A 19,807-nucleotide genomic window follows, 5' to 3' on the forward strand; every position below is an offset into this window, starting at 1 on the left:
AAAAATTTCTGTTGTGCAGCCTTAATCTCAGAGAAATTGGCGAAATTAAATTAAACCATGTCATTTAAGTACACGAACAGGTAAAACATGAATGGTCAGAATGCGAATGACTGCTGTTTGTAGTGCTTATGTTTTTTTTTGTGATATTTTCACCAAATGCATCCTTCATCCAAAATGGATCCCAAGACACATTTCCCGCTGAAATAGAATTTCATGCCAGTTTTGTTTTTCAAGGTATTATGTGTAATTGCATGAAAAATTATTGAAATTTTATGTAATTGGGCAAACACAAATAATGAAAATATCACACACACCTATTTATCAAGACCCAGGCATCGATGTGCTGGACACACAAATTGCCCTACCTGGAGGCACACTCGCAAAGAGATTTCTCCAGCCGCTCAAGGACACCTTGCATGTCCATGCCTGGCTTCATGAATCTAGATTAACACAAGGCAGTGCATATCGCTGCATTGCATTATTCTGCCCCAGGGAGCTGTTGCATGGGTGGTACGTGGGTGTTCCCACTCGTCCACCCATGCATGTTGGTGCATTCCCAGATTTACCATTAGTGGTAGACCTGGGATTGAGTCAAAATGGTATGCCCCTGAGGTGATTCTGAATTCTTCAGCACACATAAATAGAGGAAAATGCCTCTCAGGATTGCTTTTGTGCAGGAAGGGGTCCCTTCCTGCACAAAAACATTTCTGCATGCAAAATGACACAATAGTGCCTGTGTTGGGGCTAGACAGCCACAAGTGCACCAGCGCTAGGAAAGGACGGGAATGTGCTCTATAATATTAAATATGGTGCATTCCTGCCCTTTCAAGCAGCGTAGCAAGGTAGCTTCCTGCATTGCTCTGCGTTAAAAAACGATATATATGGACTCCGGCCACTTCGCTGGCTTCCCTCCCTGGCACCTACGACTGATCCCTGGAAGGTGCTGCTATTTCCATGCCATTTATTGCTACAGTATGTTACACCTTAGGAAATTCAGGAGAAAATGACTACAGGGCACGTGAAGCTAGTGAAAATGGCAAAACCCTGAATCTGAAATGGACCTGTTTTCTCCAATTGTGGATACACATTATAAAATAAACAAAGCCCCATTTCTCACCATAGTAAAGTCTAAGTAAAGTGAGAAACCCCTGCTCACCACTGCAAATATAGCATTTTACAATAATTTGACTCTACAAAGGTAAATATAGTTACATAATTCAGGTAATACTCACAAGACCTATTCTGATTCATTTTAACACACTGCATGGATTTAATCCCTTGTGTTCCAGTTCTGATTAAATACTTTTTTTATATCTACGACAAACATGGTATAAATCCTCTAAGCAGATACAAAGAGAAGAATAGCTTTTGTCTTTCGTAGTATTTGTTAAACAGTTTCGTAGCACTAAACACACTTGCAGTCAAGTGACCGTGTTTGGAATCATCCTCTGTTAAGCTTGTCCAATCAGGAAGAAGGTCTGCGCCCGTGAGGTTATCTACAGCTTTTCGGAGAGTGTGTGGGAAACCAGGGACACCTCTTCTTAGGGTTTTTAGGTCTCGCGTGGCGTACTGCGCACATGCGCAGTCGAGCTCGCGAGATTTTATGCTTTTAGGAGTACTTCACTAGCGAGGGTTAAGCCCCGCCCCTCTTCTCCATTGGCTGGCCTCCTAAACGGTGGTCAGCCATTGAAGAAGAGGTCCTAGTGACATTCTCCTTTCTCGCTAAGCCCTGCCTTTTCAGACTGGGTTCCTTGCCTTACGTTTGTGGTAAAACGCCAAATGGCCCCATAAAGAAGATAAGGAACCTTTTACTCCAGCAGGAAGTCGGGGCACTCAGTCTGAAAGGGACGGGCTTTGAAGAGTAATTTCTTTTATTTCCTACGCGTCTTCCCCGCCCTCTGCCCCAGCCTCGGACGGTCATTGGTCTGTTCCCCATCTGTCCCAGGCCTGGCTGAATGGAGGTGCAGCTGGAGAGTAGGCTCCTCGTTTGAGCTGCTGCCAGTGGACACGGGACCGAGCCTCCTCCTGAGGCTGAGCCTGGACTCACTCTGGCCCGAGGGACGCTGGTCTTGGACACTGGCTGCCACGGCGCACCGTCGATGGACTGGAACAGAAGAGGTAAGGACCCCGTGCCTGTAATTACATGCTCCAGAGAGGAAGGCGTACCATCTTCCTCTCCCGTACTGTACTTGCCCTCCCCCATCCTGTCTTCCACATCTTCACCACCTTATGCCCTGAACCCTCTCGTGCCCTCTCCTGGCATATTGCCGCTGGTGTCTGCTGCTCGGAGCCACTCCCTCATAGTGCCTCTATATCATGACATTTCGCCCGCAGTGTTCTCGGTTAGTTCATGCATACCAACATCCGACCCCTTGAAGCGTGTGCACGCGGTCCTCCGGTGGTGCTTGAGCTAAGCTGCTGTGCTGCACTTTGTGTTTCTGAGGCAGGGAGCGGAAGCACACAGTGTGGAATTGAGGCTGCGCTGAGTGTCGGGTTCCCTGGGCTCTCGAGATCCCACAGGCTAATCTAATTACCAGCTAATGGCAAGACGCTTGAGCAGATCTGCAAAGCCAAAGCTGGGGGGAGGGGCAGGGCCAAGGGGTGCTAATGGTATGCTTGGAGAGAGCGCAAGCCGTGGCAGATTTGAGCTCATGAGCCCGCTCTGAATTTTTGGGAGTGCCTTCGCCTCGAGTCTACAGGGATAATAAGGGCACTTCCAGGCCTGCTTTTGCAGAGTTTGCTGCACCTGCAGTCGGAGAACGTGATGCTGGCTGCAGATGTCATGTATACAATGCACTGCAGGTGTCTCTCATTCGAGCTCCAGTGTCTCTGGATCTGCGTTCTGGGAGACGCCGGCGAGAATAATTGGCGTCAGTGGACTGAATGGGGGTGGTGGTATGTTTTTCGCCCTCTCTTCCGGTGCCCCGGTGGAAATGGCCTTTACGTTCTAGGAAGTTCTGAGCATCTTTTCTGGCGCTATATACTTACAAAATGTGTGGCTACGTTTGCCCCCAGTGTTTGCTTGCCGTGCCTACTTGGTGCCTCCAGAGGCCACCCAGAGCCAACCAGGCTAGACTACCACTTGCCCAGTCCTTCGGGTATGTCGCTCAGTTGAAGCTTTAGAATGTCGCCTCACGAGGACATTTGGGTTCAAATATCGCAACCTGGCAGCTGCATGCAATGCTTTGTAGGTTGCCAAACTGCAGCTGGTGTAAAATTCGTAGAGTGTAGGTGGTACAGAGCGTCGGAAACCGCAGGCAGCTGCAGGCTTGAGGAGTAAACCTAATGCGAAACTAGTGAGCGAGGCTGAGGCTTAGGAATGGTATGCGGTCCAGGGTGGGGTAGGGGAGCAGACAGTTGCATAGCTTGTTAAGCCCACTTAATGCGGCGCTTGGGGAACGGCAGAGTCCCGTGTTGTCATACATTTAAGAAGTATTGATATTGAGGCAAGACCCCACTTTTAAGACTGGGGTGTATATAGCAGATTCATTTTGTTTAAAAAAAAACTCAAACCCCCTCTCAGGCGTGCAACAGAAGTGTGACTCATTGGGACGTCCACTCAGCCTTGATCCGACTTTCAATGTTACTGTGTGGGGCGTGATAGCGCCGGAGTCCTTCGCCCTCCTCTAGTAACGTGTTGTTCCTTTCTTGTGTGAGTGTCTGCTTGAGGTACCCATTGTCGCTGAAGATGGTAACGGGGTATGGCGAATCTGCATTTTGCATAAAATAAGAAGTCCTTTGGCCCTGCCTGCCGCTCCCTTCCCCAGGGATCTGTTGTGAGACTGACTGCAGTCGGGGGCGCCTTCACAAATAGCCTTGCTCATTTATACCTGCCAGGCAGCTTACACGTGTAGCCCATCGAAGGGCCATGGCTGTGTGTGTGTGGCTCTGTGTGTGTGTGTGTGGCTCTGTGTGTGTGTCTGTGGCTGTGTGTCTGGCTCTGTGTGTGTGTGGCTCTGTGTGTGTGTGTGTGTGGCTGTGTGTGTGTGTGGCTCTGTGTGTGTGTGTGTGGCTGTGTGTGTGTGTGTGTGTGGCTCTGTGTGTGTGTGTGGCTCTGTGTGTGTGTGGTTGTGTGTGGGTGTGTGTGGCTCTGTGTGTGTGTGTGGCTGTGTGTATGCGTGTGTGTGTGTGTGTGTGTGTGTGTGTGTGTGTGTGTGTGGCTCTGTGTGTGTGGCTCTGTGTGTGAGTGTGGCTGTGTGTGTGTGTGCAAATGCAATAGGTCTCACATTTACGAGAGATTAAGCTCTTGGCATTGTAAATGACAATGCCATTTATGTATCTGTTTTCAAAACCAAGACATACATAAAAATGTTGTCATTTACAATGCCAATAGCTCTAACTTTTGAAAAGGCGAGACCGTTGCATTGTAAATGCTTGTTTTTTGTTGTTGTTGCAGATTTATATAGCGCGAACTCGACCCGAAGGTATTGGAGTGCTTTACATGAGCACCGGTTACATTACACATTCACATTATATTTTGTTTTTGGTAGGCACAGGGAGAATGAGTGATTTGCCTAGAATCACAGGATACGGAGGCGCGACTCCGAGGCTCGAACCTTGATTTCCCTCGCCAAAGTCGGCAATCTAGTCGTCAGACCACATCCTTTCCCCGCAGTCTTTTTGATATCACGTAAGATGCATCATGTAGTTCATGAGACAGTGTACGTCATAAGTGATGCTTTGGATACCTACCTCTAGGCCTTCCTGTCGGTGTCTTGTGAACCACTGATGGTGGTGAGCTGTACTGGTACCAGATTGACTGGTTTAAAATACTCTCGCCTGAACGTAGAGCGCGCTGACCTTATATTACTGGTTGTAAATAATACCTTGAGTCAAAAACTGTTCGCTCACTTCCTGTGAACAACCACTTGCCTTCAGATCCTTTCCATGAAGTGGCCATTGTTTCAGACTAAACCAGAAGCCATATTTTGGCATAGCTGAGCCCTGACCCATCCAAAGGAAGCTTGCACATTGCCTTTTCCTGTTTATGCATAAAATGGAAGTGTGCTGCGCCCCTTCCAGGGTTCCACCCTCACTGTGGTTGGCATGCTGTCTAGGGGTGGTTTATTGCTCTCTCCTGTGCACGGCGCCTTGCAACACATGAACTCAAATGAGGGAAGGTTCTGTGACTGGGAACGGCCTGTGGCTGTCTCCAGCCTCCACTTGTAAACCTGGGCTTGGCCAGAGGTTTGCCTGCCAAAGGTCACACTTTTTAACTGAATAAAGTATCGCTGGGAGTGGCAGCGTCAAAAGCAAGTGTTTGTTTATGGTGAGGCAGGGCCATTGTGTACTTGCAGCCCTGTCTGTGGCTCCACAGCGACCAGACTCTCTTGGACACATTCCAGAGACATCCGTGTCCCACTGCTTTAACTTGGCTGTGGCATGTGCACTTTCAGGTAACTGTGCAAGGGGCTTGGAGAGCGCACGCTCCTTTTTCCGTTCCTTTTCACTACAAATGCTTGAGTTTTTTGTAGATGTCCAGGCGTGTGCGGCGAGTAGCTGTTTGCCTCTCTTGTTCTGAAAAATAATCATGCTTATAGGTTTCCCGTTTGGAAAATCATTTGTCCTGCTGAGTTTCCCTGGATTTCTGTTTGTCTGTGTTTGTCCTGGTATACTGCCCAGCTTGGGGGGTTCTCTTGTCTCTGCCATGGGGCAACAGTGCACTCAGGCCAGACTTTGTTTAGGAGGCTGTGAAGAATTGGGCGCCCTATTAATTACGTTATTAGAGGAATAGTTTGTATCACTAGTTACATGGTAGTGAGTCCGCAGTAAAATCCCATGTGGTTGAACCAGTACCACCTTGTGACATCTCCCCTGTGTAGTGTAATTAAGAGTAGAATCATAAGGAATGGGGAATTACCATAGAGGACCGCATTTTCCGGACATAAAACCACATGGAATCCCCCACGTCATGCAGTTTTGCTGCATTCATTTACCACCTGTTCTGGGAATGTTGTATGTAGCCTTGCACTATGAAGTGCACATTCTGTGGTGCATTTCACTTCGATCAGCTCCAGGACACACACAACATGGTATTCGGCCCTGTAATGACGGAGACATTGACTGGGCTTGCACTTTTCAAATAGCGAGACCTTTCGGCTGCAGCATTTTCAGACCCAGGAATAAAATACATTTAGCACATTTGAAAAACAACTTGGGCGGACTTTGCGTAATCTCCCCACAACTGCCTTTATGTCACATTCTTTGAAAGAGCTTTTACTCTTAGATCCGTATGGGCCATTGTTCGAAATGGGGGTCTCTAGTTGGCAGAGGCAGGTACCTTTGCCCAAATAGGGACCCTTGCTTCTAGTCAGGGTAAGGGGGATCCACACTTTAGATAACCCCTCCTCACCCCCTTGGTAGCTTGGCACGAGTCAAGTCAAGTCAAGTCATGAAATTTGTATAGCGCACTACAGCAGACAGGCTTATCCCAAAGGCAATGTGTGAAGTATTTGTACCAACACTCACAGTAACACAGTGAAAACACCACAAAAGGACATCATACCAGTTTACAAAAAAATGAAGTATTTTTATCTGAATAAGACCAAAACGACAAAAATCCAACATATACAGTTAAAAATATGACTTTCAAAAAGGTTTCAAGAACTTGTATCATAGAAAACTATAGATGTGTGACTTTTCACCAAAGTACCTGTAGTTGAGTCAAAATTCACCAAGCCAAACTGCCGCAGCCTCAGAAAACAAAGAGATGCAGCACTGCTGAAACCCTGAGTAGGCAATGCAAAAGTCCCACTGCACGCAGAGGAAGGGTTACGTCGAATCCAGTCTGTATGGGGAGTGATACGTTGATTCTTCATTCCGGTTCTGGCCCGCAGTCGATGCATCGGAAGAACTTGTGGCACAGGTACGATGCGTGGAAATCCGGGTTGCGGCGGCGATCGATGCGGCGGCGGCGTAGCGCGGCGCTGCGTTGGTCCTCTTAAGCCAAGATCCCTTGATGCGTCGATTCTTGCAGTGACAACATGCGCTGCGGCGGTTTTCACAGCGTTGCGGCAATGCGTGGAAATTCTTCTCATGCCATGAAGATTTGTCAGAAAAACAGCCGCAATAAGAGGGATGCGTCTATTTCTGTAGTACTTTGAGTTTCCCCCAAACCAATAAAGGAAGTATAGAGGAAAAGATGGAATCTCCCTCCGTGTAAGGCTACATAAACAAAAGGATTCTATCAAAAAAAGTGCAAGTTTTTATTTTTATAATTTTCTTGGGAGTGTGAAATAAGGCTCTTCCTCAGATTGGTGAGAAGAAGGCACTATGTGCTTTTAAAATACCCCTCACACACTAAGAACCCCTTAGTGTCATGCTTCATCATGGGGGTCTTCCCGTCCCTCTACGGGGCGGGGCGTGCTACGACCTGCGAACTACGCGGGAGCACTGTCTTAAGTGGTGAAAGGCTATGTGTTAGTGCAATGTGAGTGGAATTTTGTGAGGTGTAGGGACCTTGTGATGTGAATAAAAAATTAAAAAATCCCTGGCTAGTGGAAAAAATAATTTTATTCGCTTCCCTGGCTGGGATTATTAAAAAGGGGTTGTGAAGTAGGGCAGTTAGCACCTACCGGGTCGACATGTTTCGCAGACAGTCCCCTACTGTCTGCTCATCAGGACCATTTAACTGTCCCTACTATAAGGTACTCAGTACTAAAGTTTGCCTAAAGACCTACAAACTGACAGCAAAAATAGGCTGTAAGTTTGTGCTTCGGGCGTGAGTTGGCCCAAGGTGAAGCTAAAAATTTAGCAAAAAAAGACACACTGGTCCCTGGAAGAAAGAAAAAAAATGATCGATGTATGCAGTTGTAGCACATAGTACACAGTTATTTCATTTCTTATGTCTATCAATAAACACGAAATCGTGGGCATACTTCTCAGCTGTATTGAGCAGTGCCACTGAAGTTGTGTTTCAATCATTGCAAATGGTTCTGTACTCTATTACTTAGAGTCTGTCCATGTACATAAAACACATATAACACATATATTCTCGACTAGACATACGTACATTGACACATACATATAGGCAGACACTCGTTCTTTTTCATTATCTGTATGGCGTTTGTTTTTATGCAGTCGGTTTACTCGTTTTCCGAGTTGCGATTGCATATTATGGTTGGCTCCGGAATGGGCATGGTTTAAGACATATATACATACTTTTCAAGTTACGTTCTTCCACTTCATGAGCTGACAAAACCGAGGGTTCTTTGCGCAGTCAACTGTGGAAATAAATAGAGCCGCACCCCGCATTAAATAACAAGGTTCGAGGGAGCTGTACTTTTACCTTTTGCGGGCTTGGTTTTCATGACTGTTGCTCACAGTATCTCAGTACTTACGTAACCGCCAGTGGCAAATGCTTTAATCCTACCCCGTGGCCATTGAGGCATTAACCAAGAAATGCCTCGGAATTGTGAACAATCAAGTGATGACCTATTTTTCACATCCCCCCCATAGATAACATGAGTATTTATACATCGTATTCATTCCACCCAAGGGAATATTTCAGACTAAGTGTTGCAAAAAGTCGGACGACTGGAAGTGAAGAATCACTGCCGTTAAGACTTTAGGAACCAGGAAGTGTTCCAAAATCAGGCGGCCATTTTAAGTTAGCGCACCAGCCTTTTCTTGAACCAGCTACCGGATGACAACTCTACACACCGACTTCTATTTCTATTTAATGTTAACAGCGGGCAAAACGCTGATGTTCGGCCGAGCGGCACCGGGGTAGGATTAAAGCATTTGCCACTGGCGGTTACGTAAGTACTGAGATTCTGTGAGCAACAGTCATGAAAACCAAGCCCGCAAAAGGTAAAAGTACAGCTCTCTCGAACCTTGATATTTAATGCGGGGGTGCGGCTCTATTTATTTCCACAGTTGACCGCGCAAAGAACCCTCGGTTTTGTCAGCTCATGAAGTGGAAGAACGTAACTTGAAAAGTATGTATATATGTCTTAAACCATGCCCATTCCGGAGCCAACCATAATATGCAATCGCAACTCGGAAAACGAGTAAACCGACTGCATAAAAACAAACGCCATACAGATAATGAAAAAGAACGAGTGTCTGCCTATATGTATGTGTCAATGTGTGTATGTCTAGTCGAGAATATATGTGTTATATGTGTTTTATGTACATGGACAGACTCTAAGTAATAGAGTACAGAACCATTTGCAATGATTGAAACACAACTTCAGTGGCACTGCTCAATACAGCTGAGAAGTATGCCCACGATTTCGTGTTTATTGATAGACATAAGAAATGAAATAACTGTGTACTATGTGCTACAACTGCATACATCAATCATTTTTTTTCTTTCTTCCAGGGACCAGTGTGTCTTTTTTTGCTAAATTTTTAGCTTCACCTTGGGCCAACTCACGCCCGAAGCACAAACGTACAACCTATTTTTGCTGTCAGTTTGTAGGTCTTTAGGCAAACTTTAGTACTGAGTACCTTATAGTAGGGACCGTTAAATGGTCCTGATGAGCAGACAGTAGGGGACTGTCTGCGAAACATGTCGACCCGGTAGGTGCTAACAGCCCTACCTCACAACCCCTTTTTAATAATCCCAGCCAGGGAAGCGAATAAAATTATTTTTTTCCACTAGCCAGGGATTTTTTAATTTTTTATTCCCATCACAAGGTCCCTACACCTCACAAAATTCCACTCACATTGCACTAACACATAGCCTTTCACCACTTAAGACAGTGCTCCCGCGTAGTTCGCAGGTCGTAGCACGCCCCGCCCCGTAGAGGGACGGGAAGACCCCCATGATGAAGCATGACACTAAGGGGTTCTTAGTGTGTGAGGGGTATTTTAAAAGCACATAGTGCCTTCTTCTCACCAATCTGAGGAAGAGCCTTATTGCACACTCCCAAGAAAATTATAAAAATAAAAACTTGCACTTTTTTTGATAGAATCCTTTTGTTTATGTACTTTGAGTTTCTTCTCTCTTCCAACTCCCAAACAGCAGCAGCAACTTCACGAGGAACAAAACTGGCACAGACACCTCAAGGCAGGTCAGAACTGATAACAGCAGAGTTCAGGGGAACTGGGTGAAGTTTTCCTGTCCCTGAGATTTCTGAACAGGATGCCAGCTCACTTCAGGCCCTTGGAGATCTTCTTAAAGCAAGTTACAAAGCACACAGCAAAGTCCTTCTCCTTTCCTTGGCAGAAACAGCAACTGCAGGCCTACCCCTGACACACACCAAGGGCAGTACTTCTCCTCAGACTCTTCAGCTCTTCTCCTTGGCTACGGTTCCTCTTGAATTCCAGGAATGATCTAAAGTTAAGGGGTTTTAGGTTTGGTACCAGACACACCACAGGCAGGTGGAGCTAGCATGGTGGAAAGCAGGCACAACCCTATTCAGGTACGGGTGCTACTCATACCACCACTCCAAATGCAGATCAGGCCTATTCAGCCTAGTGCTGACTCATCCAGACTCCTGGAGCCACTGCACCTCCCCAGCCCCTGTCACTCCAAAGCCAGACAGTCAATCCACAAACAGGCAGAGGCACACAGGAAGGTTGAACAAAAAAATAGCCACTTTCTAAAAGTGGTATTTTCAAACACACAACTTAAAAACCATCTTTACTAAAGGATGTTTTATTAAATTCTGAGTTCAGGGGTACTAAACTCCCTTTTTCCATCTTACCCCTATTGGAAGATATGCTTGTAAAATGGTACAAAGCATTCCCACTTCTGTCCTAAGGGTTAGATAGCCTTTCAACAGTGAAAAACTAAATTGGCAGTATTTCACTATCAGGACGTTACACATACCAGTACATGTCCTACCTTTTCCATACACTGCACTCTACCCAGGGGGGTACCTTGGGCCTACCATCGGGGTGTCCTATGTGTAAGAAAAGTGAAGGGTAAGGCCTGGCAAGTAGGTGCACCTGCCAAGTCGACATGGCAGTTAACAAACTGCGCTCAGGCACTGCAGGGGCAGGTCTGAGACATCTTTTTAGGGCTAATCATGTGGGTGGCACAATCAGTGCTGGAAGTCCACTAGTAGTCTTTGATTTACCCATCCTGGCACACTTAGTGCACTTTACTAGGGACCCACTGGTAAAACACATATGCCAATCAGGGAGAATCAATCGCAATATCAATTTACACAGGGAGCACTTGCACTATGACACTGATCAGCAGTGGCAAAGCGCCCAAAGCATCTGAGCCAGCAAAAGCGAAATCCAGCACAGTATCAAAAACACAGGAGGTAGAGGCAAAAAGTCAGGGAAAACCACGCCAAGGATGCCAGGTCTAACACCCATGCTGCAGAACATTCTTCTACTCTGGTACCTGTAGGCTTGCTTTCTGAAAGATAGATGCTGTACAAGAAAGACCAGATCACAAACAATATCCCTGGGTGAACTGCACTTCCTGACATGAGGCGCATGGAGAGATCTCGTGCAAAAGGTCCTTTGCTCTTGATTAATGAGCAATGCGAGCTCTTTCTCCTTATAATATATATATGACAAAGAATGTAATGTGTGATGATTCTATGTATTGCTGAGACCTAAATAATCGCTAGCTTTATGCTGTCTGTATATAAAAAGGTTCCCCGATCTGCCTCTTTGCTCCACCACGCCCCCTGCCTCCTACCTCATCACTACCTTTGACAAATGCTTTTCAGAATCAGTCCTAGAATGATAGGGTGCTAGGGGACTACTGGGGGTCAGTCGGGGTCTTCCTGGGGCTAACATCCTGCTGTCCTTAAAACTTCCTGCCAATGACACCCTTTCCGCACTAGACTTTCAGAGAGGAAGGCGAGTATTCCAAGGCTGACTCCAGGAGGTGGGTGGGGCTACAGACTTACAACTCATATGTGTGCACAATAGCACTAAAATACTTGATGTGTTCAGTAAGTAGTTTTAATCATAAAGAAAATATATTTTATTACACTACTATGTAATAAGACACCAATAGAAAATATGGAATGCTAGCGCAAAAAAGGCATCTCCCTTCAGCTCTAATCAGGGCTGCAGGGGCAACACTCCTAAGGGACATCTAGGTAGGTGCAGTTTCACTTGTGTCTGATTGGAAAGCTTCATTGCAATTCAGTGACACAGAGGTCAGTCTCCCTCCCATAATGTCTTGTCCCTTTATAGCGAGAACTGACAAAGCCAATCGGTCTCGTCTACGCAAGATTAGCAATCTGTTTTAGTCATGTTGTACAATAGTGTGACTGCTGTTGAGCATGGCTCAAGGATAGTGGCGTGTTGTTGGGTGAGGTAGATTGGAGTGGGGTCGATTTGGGAAATTGGAGTACAGTGGAATGGGGTAGATTGGAGTAGTGTGGAGTGGGGTAGATTGTGGTGGTGTGGAGTGGGGTATATTGGTTTAGAATAGAGTAGTGTGGAGTGAGATACTTCGGGGTAGCATTAGTGGGGTAGATTGCAGTGTTTGTTTGTAGGTAGACTGAGGTAGACTGGTGTGGGGTAGATTGGGGTTGATTGTCGTGGAGTAGAATGGAGTAGATTGGAGTTGAGCGGGGTAGATTGCAATGGGGTAGATTTTGGGGGGTGAATTGGGGTTGACTGTAATGGAGTGGGGTAGATTGCAGAAGAATGGGGAAGATTGCAGTTGGGTAGGTTGGAGAGTAATAGGGTGGAGTAGATTGGATTGGAGTGGGCTGCATTTGGGTGGATTGGGGTAGATAGGAGTGCAGTAGATAAGAGTGCGGTATTTTGGGGTAGATTAGAGTGGGGTAGAATGGGGCAGAGTGGAGTGGGGTGGATTGCGTTAGAGTGGAGTAGAGCAGATTGGAGTGGAGTGAGTAGAATGGAGTGTGGTAGATTGGATGGATTAGAGTAGGGTTGATTGAAATAGAGTAGGGTAGATTGGGATATGTTTCAGAGGAGTGGGGTAGATTGGAGGGGAGTGGGGTACATGGAATGAGGTAAATTGGGTGGGTAGAGTAGGGGAGACTGGAATGGAGAGGAGTAGATTGGGTTGGATTGATTGGAGTGAGGTAGTTTGAAGTGGGGTAGATTGGAGTACTGTATATTGGAGTGGAGTGGGTAAGATTAAATTGGAGTGCGGTAGATCGAGTGGGTTACATTGGTGTTAAGTGGATTAGGATATAATGGGGTACAGTGGAGTGTGGTAGATTGGGGTACAGTGGAGTGGGCTGGATTGGGTAGATTGGAGTAGGGCAGAGTGGAGGACGGCCTGAAGGTAAGTGCATTCCATTTTTTATCACCCCACGAAACCTGTTTAGCATCAGCTGCCACTGACTGTGCTTTGCATTGGAAGGGAATTGCACAGCAGTGCTTGTTTGTCCGGTAAAGTGCTATAGAGCATTGTCCTCTTGTGTGCAACTTACAGCAAGACAGTGCTTTCTTATTTAAGTGCTTCTCCACTTTGGTGGATGATGAAGCACTGAACTATTTTGCTCCTGGTAGGCCATTGCCTGCTATTGGTACTTTATTGCATAGTGTTTCTTTGTTTTATTAAAGGGGCTGCATGGTGACACTTGCATTAAAGAATGGGTGATTTCAATATATGGTTTGTTGCACATCAGTGGTTTGTTATTGATAAAGCCCTACAGAGCTGTATTTCATTTCTGGTAGGGAGCAGTGGGGTGATATTTTCTCATCGACTGGTCCTATGGGGCAATTCCTTTGAAGATGTTGGAGCTGAAGGTCGCTCTGTGTTAACTTAAGATGTTGCAGGCCAGTGTCTTTTTGTGGGTAGAGTGTTGCACACTGTGCATTGTGTTATTGTGCTCACCCCATCGGCCTTGAGAGAAAGGTGTTTACAAACCAGAGAAACCCTTTACTTAAAAAAAGTACAGCCTCAAAACTTTCTTCTGCCAATAAAGGAATCATCAGTATTTTCACAGAGGTACCCATAACTTGGGGAGGGTTCAGGGCCTACTAAGCACGACAACAGAACTGAAGGCACCTACTAATACCGAACAGTGAACCTGTTAGTAGCAGAGACAGGCTTACAGGGCCAAGGAACATACAAATTAGGCCCAGCTACACTGGGGGCGAAACTGTGGAAACCAAGTTGAAATTCAAAGGACGTCCTGGGTCTAGAGACTTAGAAGGACTCACACTGGAACCACAGGGTAACCACACAGCAGGGCACTCTGGGGTCAGAGGTGGAGCCAAACAACCCAAGGCAGCCATGATATAAAAGCAGATGGAAAGTAACTAATAGGGGCTGAGGCAGGACCATAGGGACCAACCAAAACCTCAAACCTGAACTGGGAACAGAAGCAACCTGTGGGCCAATAACAAATGAAGGACCAATGGCAGACCAGCAAGCTCCACCAGAACTAATCAAACCTTAGAACCTTTTGGAACTGATGACACAACCACTGAACCATTGGTGGGATGGGTTAGGAGCGGAGGATCGGTCTCGATTAGGGGGAAGGTCTCAATTTTTAAATGTAACTATATGGTAGAGTAGATCATCCAGTGGAGGTTTACCATTGCAATCTGGGACTTGCAGTCCTGGTAATTCATGTATAAATTCAGGACTACAACTACTAGAATTCAAAGAAAAGCCAGTCTTGATAACACATTGATGCAAGGGGTCCTAGGAAACATGAGCATTAGAGTTGACTGCATCAAAAGGAAATCTGTTCTTATTCCTAACCCTCCTCCACAGCCCATAGAGGAACTCTTTTAAAATGTGGTAGGGGTCGCCAGAACCACGGATGCCAAATGGCGCCACGTAATATGTGACATGTTTAGCAAAGTTTTGACTTTTAGCCAAAAGTTGGTTTTAAAAAAAGCAAGACTAGCTGGAATTGTCACAAAAGAAGAGTTGTGCCATCTAGCGGGTATGCCTTCAATCTCATGTCATTCAACCCCACCTTGATGGGACGAGGGTTCTCAGTCTCCACTCACTCCTTCTGGCCCCTGCCAAAAAGCTCTACAGGTATAGTGCCCAAATACCCTGCTTTCATTATACAGACGTATTCTCGCACACCTGGTTCATAAAGTCAGGTTGGGGGAGAAGGCCATTCTTAAGCTAGAAGCTGCAGAATGTAACCGTTTTTATCGCAAAGAGTCAGAGAGCGAGTGCCTCCATGCCTGTGAGTAAGGGATTAGCAGATGCAAAAATGAGAGTGCCAGCAAACACACATGCATCTGCCATGATAGACACTGTGCGGCAACAGATCAGTCACCATAGCCTGACCTCTAGTAATAGTGTAGTGTGATTGCGTCACCACCGCAGTGGATTAAAACCAGTGACGGGAAATATTAGGAGAAATAAAAAGTAAAACAGATATATGCATGTATTCTTGAAATGGTGTGCATACCTACTAGATTTCCATTGCAAAAGCCAATTAAGTTTTTGCTTCAAGGTTGCATGTGAAAACTAAAGGCAGGAAACCAAGGATTTTCAAACCAGCCATTTTAATGGCAGGCAAAGTAATAGATATATAAATTCAAATAGAAAAGGAGGCTTGGGCCTAGACTGTAAAATCTATGGCCCATATAACCTGCCTCGCCTTATAATCACTGTCTCTCAGGGTTACAATTAAGGAGGTAATGTGGCATGAAGACCAGAGCTGACAACTTTGGGTTTGAAGGAACTGGGTTTGAGTCATGGGGTCGGCTCACCCTCCAGTGGTTCTGGGCAAATCACTTAATCTCCCAGTGCCTACTAAAAATAAATGCGTCCTAGGGCTCATGTAAAGTGCTTCAATACCTTCAGTCGAGATGATGGTACATAATGATGTGGCCATGATTGTGAAACATAATAGAGGGCACCCTGTTGATAAAAAAAAAAGGCATGCAAGATTTACAGGGCCTCGGAGCTCTGAACATCACAAGCACTCATGTTAAGAGCTCCAAACAAGCAAAACAAGAATTGCAGCCCTGTTTACAGAAAAAGAAGTTGGAGCTCAGAGTGACTGTAAAGACTGTGCGCTCATGTGTAAAGTTCTTGTACAAAGGAATAAGTAGTCCCTTTTACAGTTGCTAAAATGGGACAAGTTGAAGGCTACAAGTACTGGTGCACTGCTCCATGGGAGTGAACAACCAATGAAAAGGAGGGACAAATAGGAAAGGTTAACCACTTGGAAGCAAGGATTTTTAAAGGACACTGAAAGAAACAAATGAAAAGCAATGGGCAACCTGTAAGCCTGCATAGCATATACAACATGTCTGGAAGCACTGTCTAGGCTCGACCTACAAAGGGTGTCTGGCAATGTTCAAAAGCTAATACTCACTTAGGTAGGAGTTGCATTACTTTCAAGCTTGTGCTGTAACCGTAATCATGAGCCACTGCCAACTGGAATTACTGTCAGCTCTGCCCCTCAATCCCATTCACTTCTAGAGTCATTGGAGATGAGCAAAGATGGTTGTTGTAAGGCTGCTGCATGTCTTTTAGGGCTAGCTCACCCCCTGTTCAAACAAAGAGTCCAGACTACCAACAGGTTCATCAGCGCCGGACTGGCCGTAGCAGGCACCGGGCAATCCCCCGGTGCGCAGCACGGGTGGGGGCCAGTTTTGGGCCCCTGGGGGGCCGTTTTTGTACCTCATCCTGACTTTATGAACCATAGCTGCAAAATCGGCCCTGTAACAAAATCGGCTGAAAACCGGTCCTGGCAGAGAGCTCGGCTGCACCCCCAACCCCCAGAGGGGGTGGGGAGGGGGCCAGCCGAACACTTTGTCAGGGCCGGTTATGGTTTCCAGTCCGGCCCTGAGGTTCATTACAATGTGAGTCTACAGGGGGATAAAGGTTGTGCTAGAGTCTGCAAGCTAACATTCCCATGACATATAGAACAGTGGTGGTCACAGGTCACAGGTATACAAATGTCCTCTGGGAACAGATGGGACCTGTGACAGGTGATGACTGGGCTGCAAACCCTAGTGCACACATAGTTCACCAGCAGCCCCACTGATCAGTCCCAGGTCAGGGACAGGTCTGAGGAACTCTGCAAGGCCCAGTGGGATGACTGGAGATTCAATCTTGTAGACAAGGGTGCAAGACTCACCACAGTGCAGTCATTGCTGGTAAGATTATTCAGTTCACTTCCATCTGGCCAACTTCTCAACAAGAGCTGCAACTGGGCTCTTTTAAGGGCAGAGTCCTGTTGAAGGGCCACCGCCCATGCCCCTCTCTCAGTTTGGAAGGCAGCTCTTCATCCAAGACAGAACTGCACAATACCGCACACTACTGCTACCTACACACATTGCATTCTTGCTTAATCGAGCACTACGGATCTGGTTACATTCAGATGGGCAAGCCTTTATCATGGTGACGCAACTAGACCATCAGCATGCACAGGTAAAATGGCCTATACTACAACTGGCACTTATGTTGCAGGGATTCTGCTGAGAAACACTATTATGCCGGGACGACAGGACTTTAGAATGATAGGGCACCACAGTAGCACCTGTGAGCCCAAATCCAGACTAGCTCATAATACCTCACTTACTCTCCTAACCTTTCCAAAGAGACGAGTGAATTGACATCCCAGAACACAATTCCAGTCCTCTGGGCATCGCGGGAAAACAGATTAGTCCCTTTCGTGTTTCGCACCCATGTATCATCCAAAATAAAACAAAGGGAGACACAAGGAAAGTTTATAAGATTTATTAACTCTGTTATAAAGCTGGTGTGCTGCAGTTATTAGACATATATAAATCAGCAGAATACTGAACAGGGTAAACAGGCCATACAGAATGAAAAATCCTACCATGATTAAATATATACTTTGCTACTCTAATCTCCCTACTCATTAATAATACATGAGCTCAGTAATTATATAAAAGATCTCTGGAATTACAGCCGGGCCTTAACCTTATAATGATGAGGTGTTCTGCATCTCCAAGTGTGCAAGGTAGAGGCGCTCTGTGCACGTCCTTTAAGCTCTGCAAGAAATCCTCCTCTAACTTTTAAAAAGCAACTCCCATGTATATAATTAAGAGGTGCGCTGAGAAAATCAGCATCTGGATTTTAGTGTTGTGTCTTTGTAGCTAACCGGTCACTGGGAGAATTAAAATACTGTGTTTTTTAGACCTTGTATCATTTGCGCAAATTGAGTCTCATGCAACCAAACTAAATACCATCACAGTGAAAAAATAAAATGGGTAACGTGTGCAAACAAAGAGCAGTTAGCTACTTGCACCCAAGCCAACTTAAAGGGGAGTCAGTGGGCCCTGAAGCGGAAACACACAACAACACAACACAAAAATGCTGCTATCCCTGCTATTCTCAAGTAATCAGTTGGCCTGATGGTAGTCACACTTGCTAACAAGAACTTTGTGTGTTTGTGGTGATAGAGGACTGCTCTGGGTCTCAATGTCACTATCTAGAGGGAAGAGGAGTTGGCCTAACGGCTAGGGCGGTCGACCTCGAAACTGGGCGATCGACCTCGAATCTGGGGAACTAAGTCCAACATAGGTCAAACATTGACCAGAAATCCGCCTGAATGCAATTAATGGAAGAGATACATGCTCACAAATCATTTAGGGAACAATCAAATGCCAATAATGCAGATATTCCTAATGAATTTCAATGGAATTATTTATGGATTTGATGGTAGTAATACATTACAGAGAGTAGTACTTTAGAGTTGCAACAATCACCTCCACCCTCCCCATGGCCATAAGATTCATGGGTGGGGTCCAGGCTCAGTTTCAGCTGTTTTGCTACCCAGAACCTTTTACGAAGGGCATTACGTATCTGTTTGGTTTTTATGCTGTAAATCATTGGGTTCAGTGCTGGGGGTACAACAAGTAATATCCCACCCAGAAGAACACGCAGAAGGATTGAGTCCTTTTGTCCATATCTGCTAGCCAATGACAAACTGATGAGGGGGATGTAAAACAGCATGACCACGCACAGGTGGCTCACACAGGTGTTCAAAGCTTTCAGTCCTTCCCCTTGCTGTGCTCTGTTCTTGATATTCTTTAGAATCATAATGTAAGAAAGCAGAATGAAAATTGCATCTACAGGGTATGTGGTGATCACCACCACCAGGTTGTATGTACTTGTAACTGTAGTGTCCGCACACGCAAGCTTCATAACGTCAGTGTGATAGCAGAAGGCAAAGGAGAGGACATGTTTGTCACAGAAGGGAAGAATTCTCAAAAGAAATGGCACAGCAAAATGAAGACAAAAGCATCTTAGCAGAGCCACCAGTCCTATTTTAGATATTATCAGGTGTAAAATTGAGGCATATTGCAGAGGTTTACATATGGCAACATAGCGGTCAAAGGCCATGGCCACCAAAATGGAGGACTCCATTGCACAGAGCATGTGTATGAAGAAGAGCTGAGTCAAGCAGGCAAAGAAGTGGATTCTTCTAGCGTCAAACAAGAACACGCTCATCGTTGTGGGTAAGGTAGCAAAAGTCAAGCAAAGATCGGTGGTTGCAAGCATGGAGAGCAAAAGGTACATTGGGTCTCTGAGCTGTTTGTCCAGTTTTATGATGAACAAAATAAGGCAATTGCCTGAGATGGAGAGAAGGTACAATGAGCACAGAGGAAGAGACATCCAGATGTTTGTAGTGTTAAAATCATCTGCCCCAGGAAAACCCATCAGCAGGAGCCAAAGGTGATCGACATTGCTGGAATTCACAGTAGACATGATGTGGACCACGTTGAAAATACCTATAAATTAAAATCTGTGATAAAGTTAATCAAAGAAATTTCCAATATTTATCAGTAGACAATTAAACTAAGATTAATATTTAACAATTTTTTATGCAGCTCAAGGCAGCAAGCCACCTTGCCGTGATGCGTGAGAGGGAAAGGTAGGAATGCACCATATTTAACATAATACTAGGCCTTGCAGGCGAACTCTGCTTCGTTTGCTGAGTTCTCTCCC

The 19,807-nt window shown here is 45.8% G+C and overlaps 1 protein-coding gene across 1 annotated transcript in view; it reads right to left on the reverse strand.

The window, feature by feature from the left end:
- Positions 1–19,567, reverse strand: part of LOC147661109 (olfactory receptor 51G2-like) — a 30,825-nt gene extending 11,258 nt beyond the window's left edge. Inside the window, exons 1-2 of the mRNA XM_086951339.1 lie at positions 18,639–19,567; positions 9,834–9,860 (exon numbers count right to left, since the gene is read on the reverse strand). Of these exons, the coding sequence (XP_086807465.1) occupies positions 9,834–9,860; positions 18,639–19,567 (956 nt within the window). The remainder of the gene's footprint in view (positions 1–9,833; positions 9,861–18,638) is intronic.
- Between the last annotated feature and the right edge of the window lie 240 nt (positions 19,568–19,807).

Source organism: Lissotriton vulgaris, unplaced genomic scaffold (genome assembly GCF_964263255.1).
Source record: "Lissotriton vulgaris unplaced genomic scaffold, aLisVul1.2 SCAFFOLD_235, whole genome shotgun sequence".
In the NCBI taxonomy this organism is placed as follows: Eukaryota; Metazoa; Chordata; class Amphibia; order Caudata; family Salamandridae; genus Lissotriton; species Lissotriton vulgaris.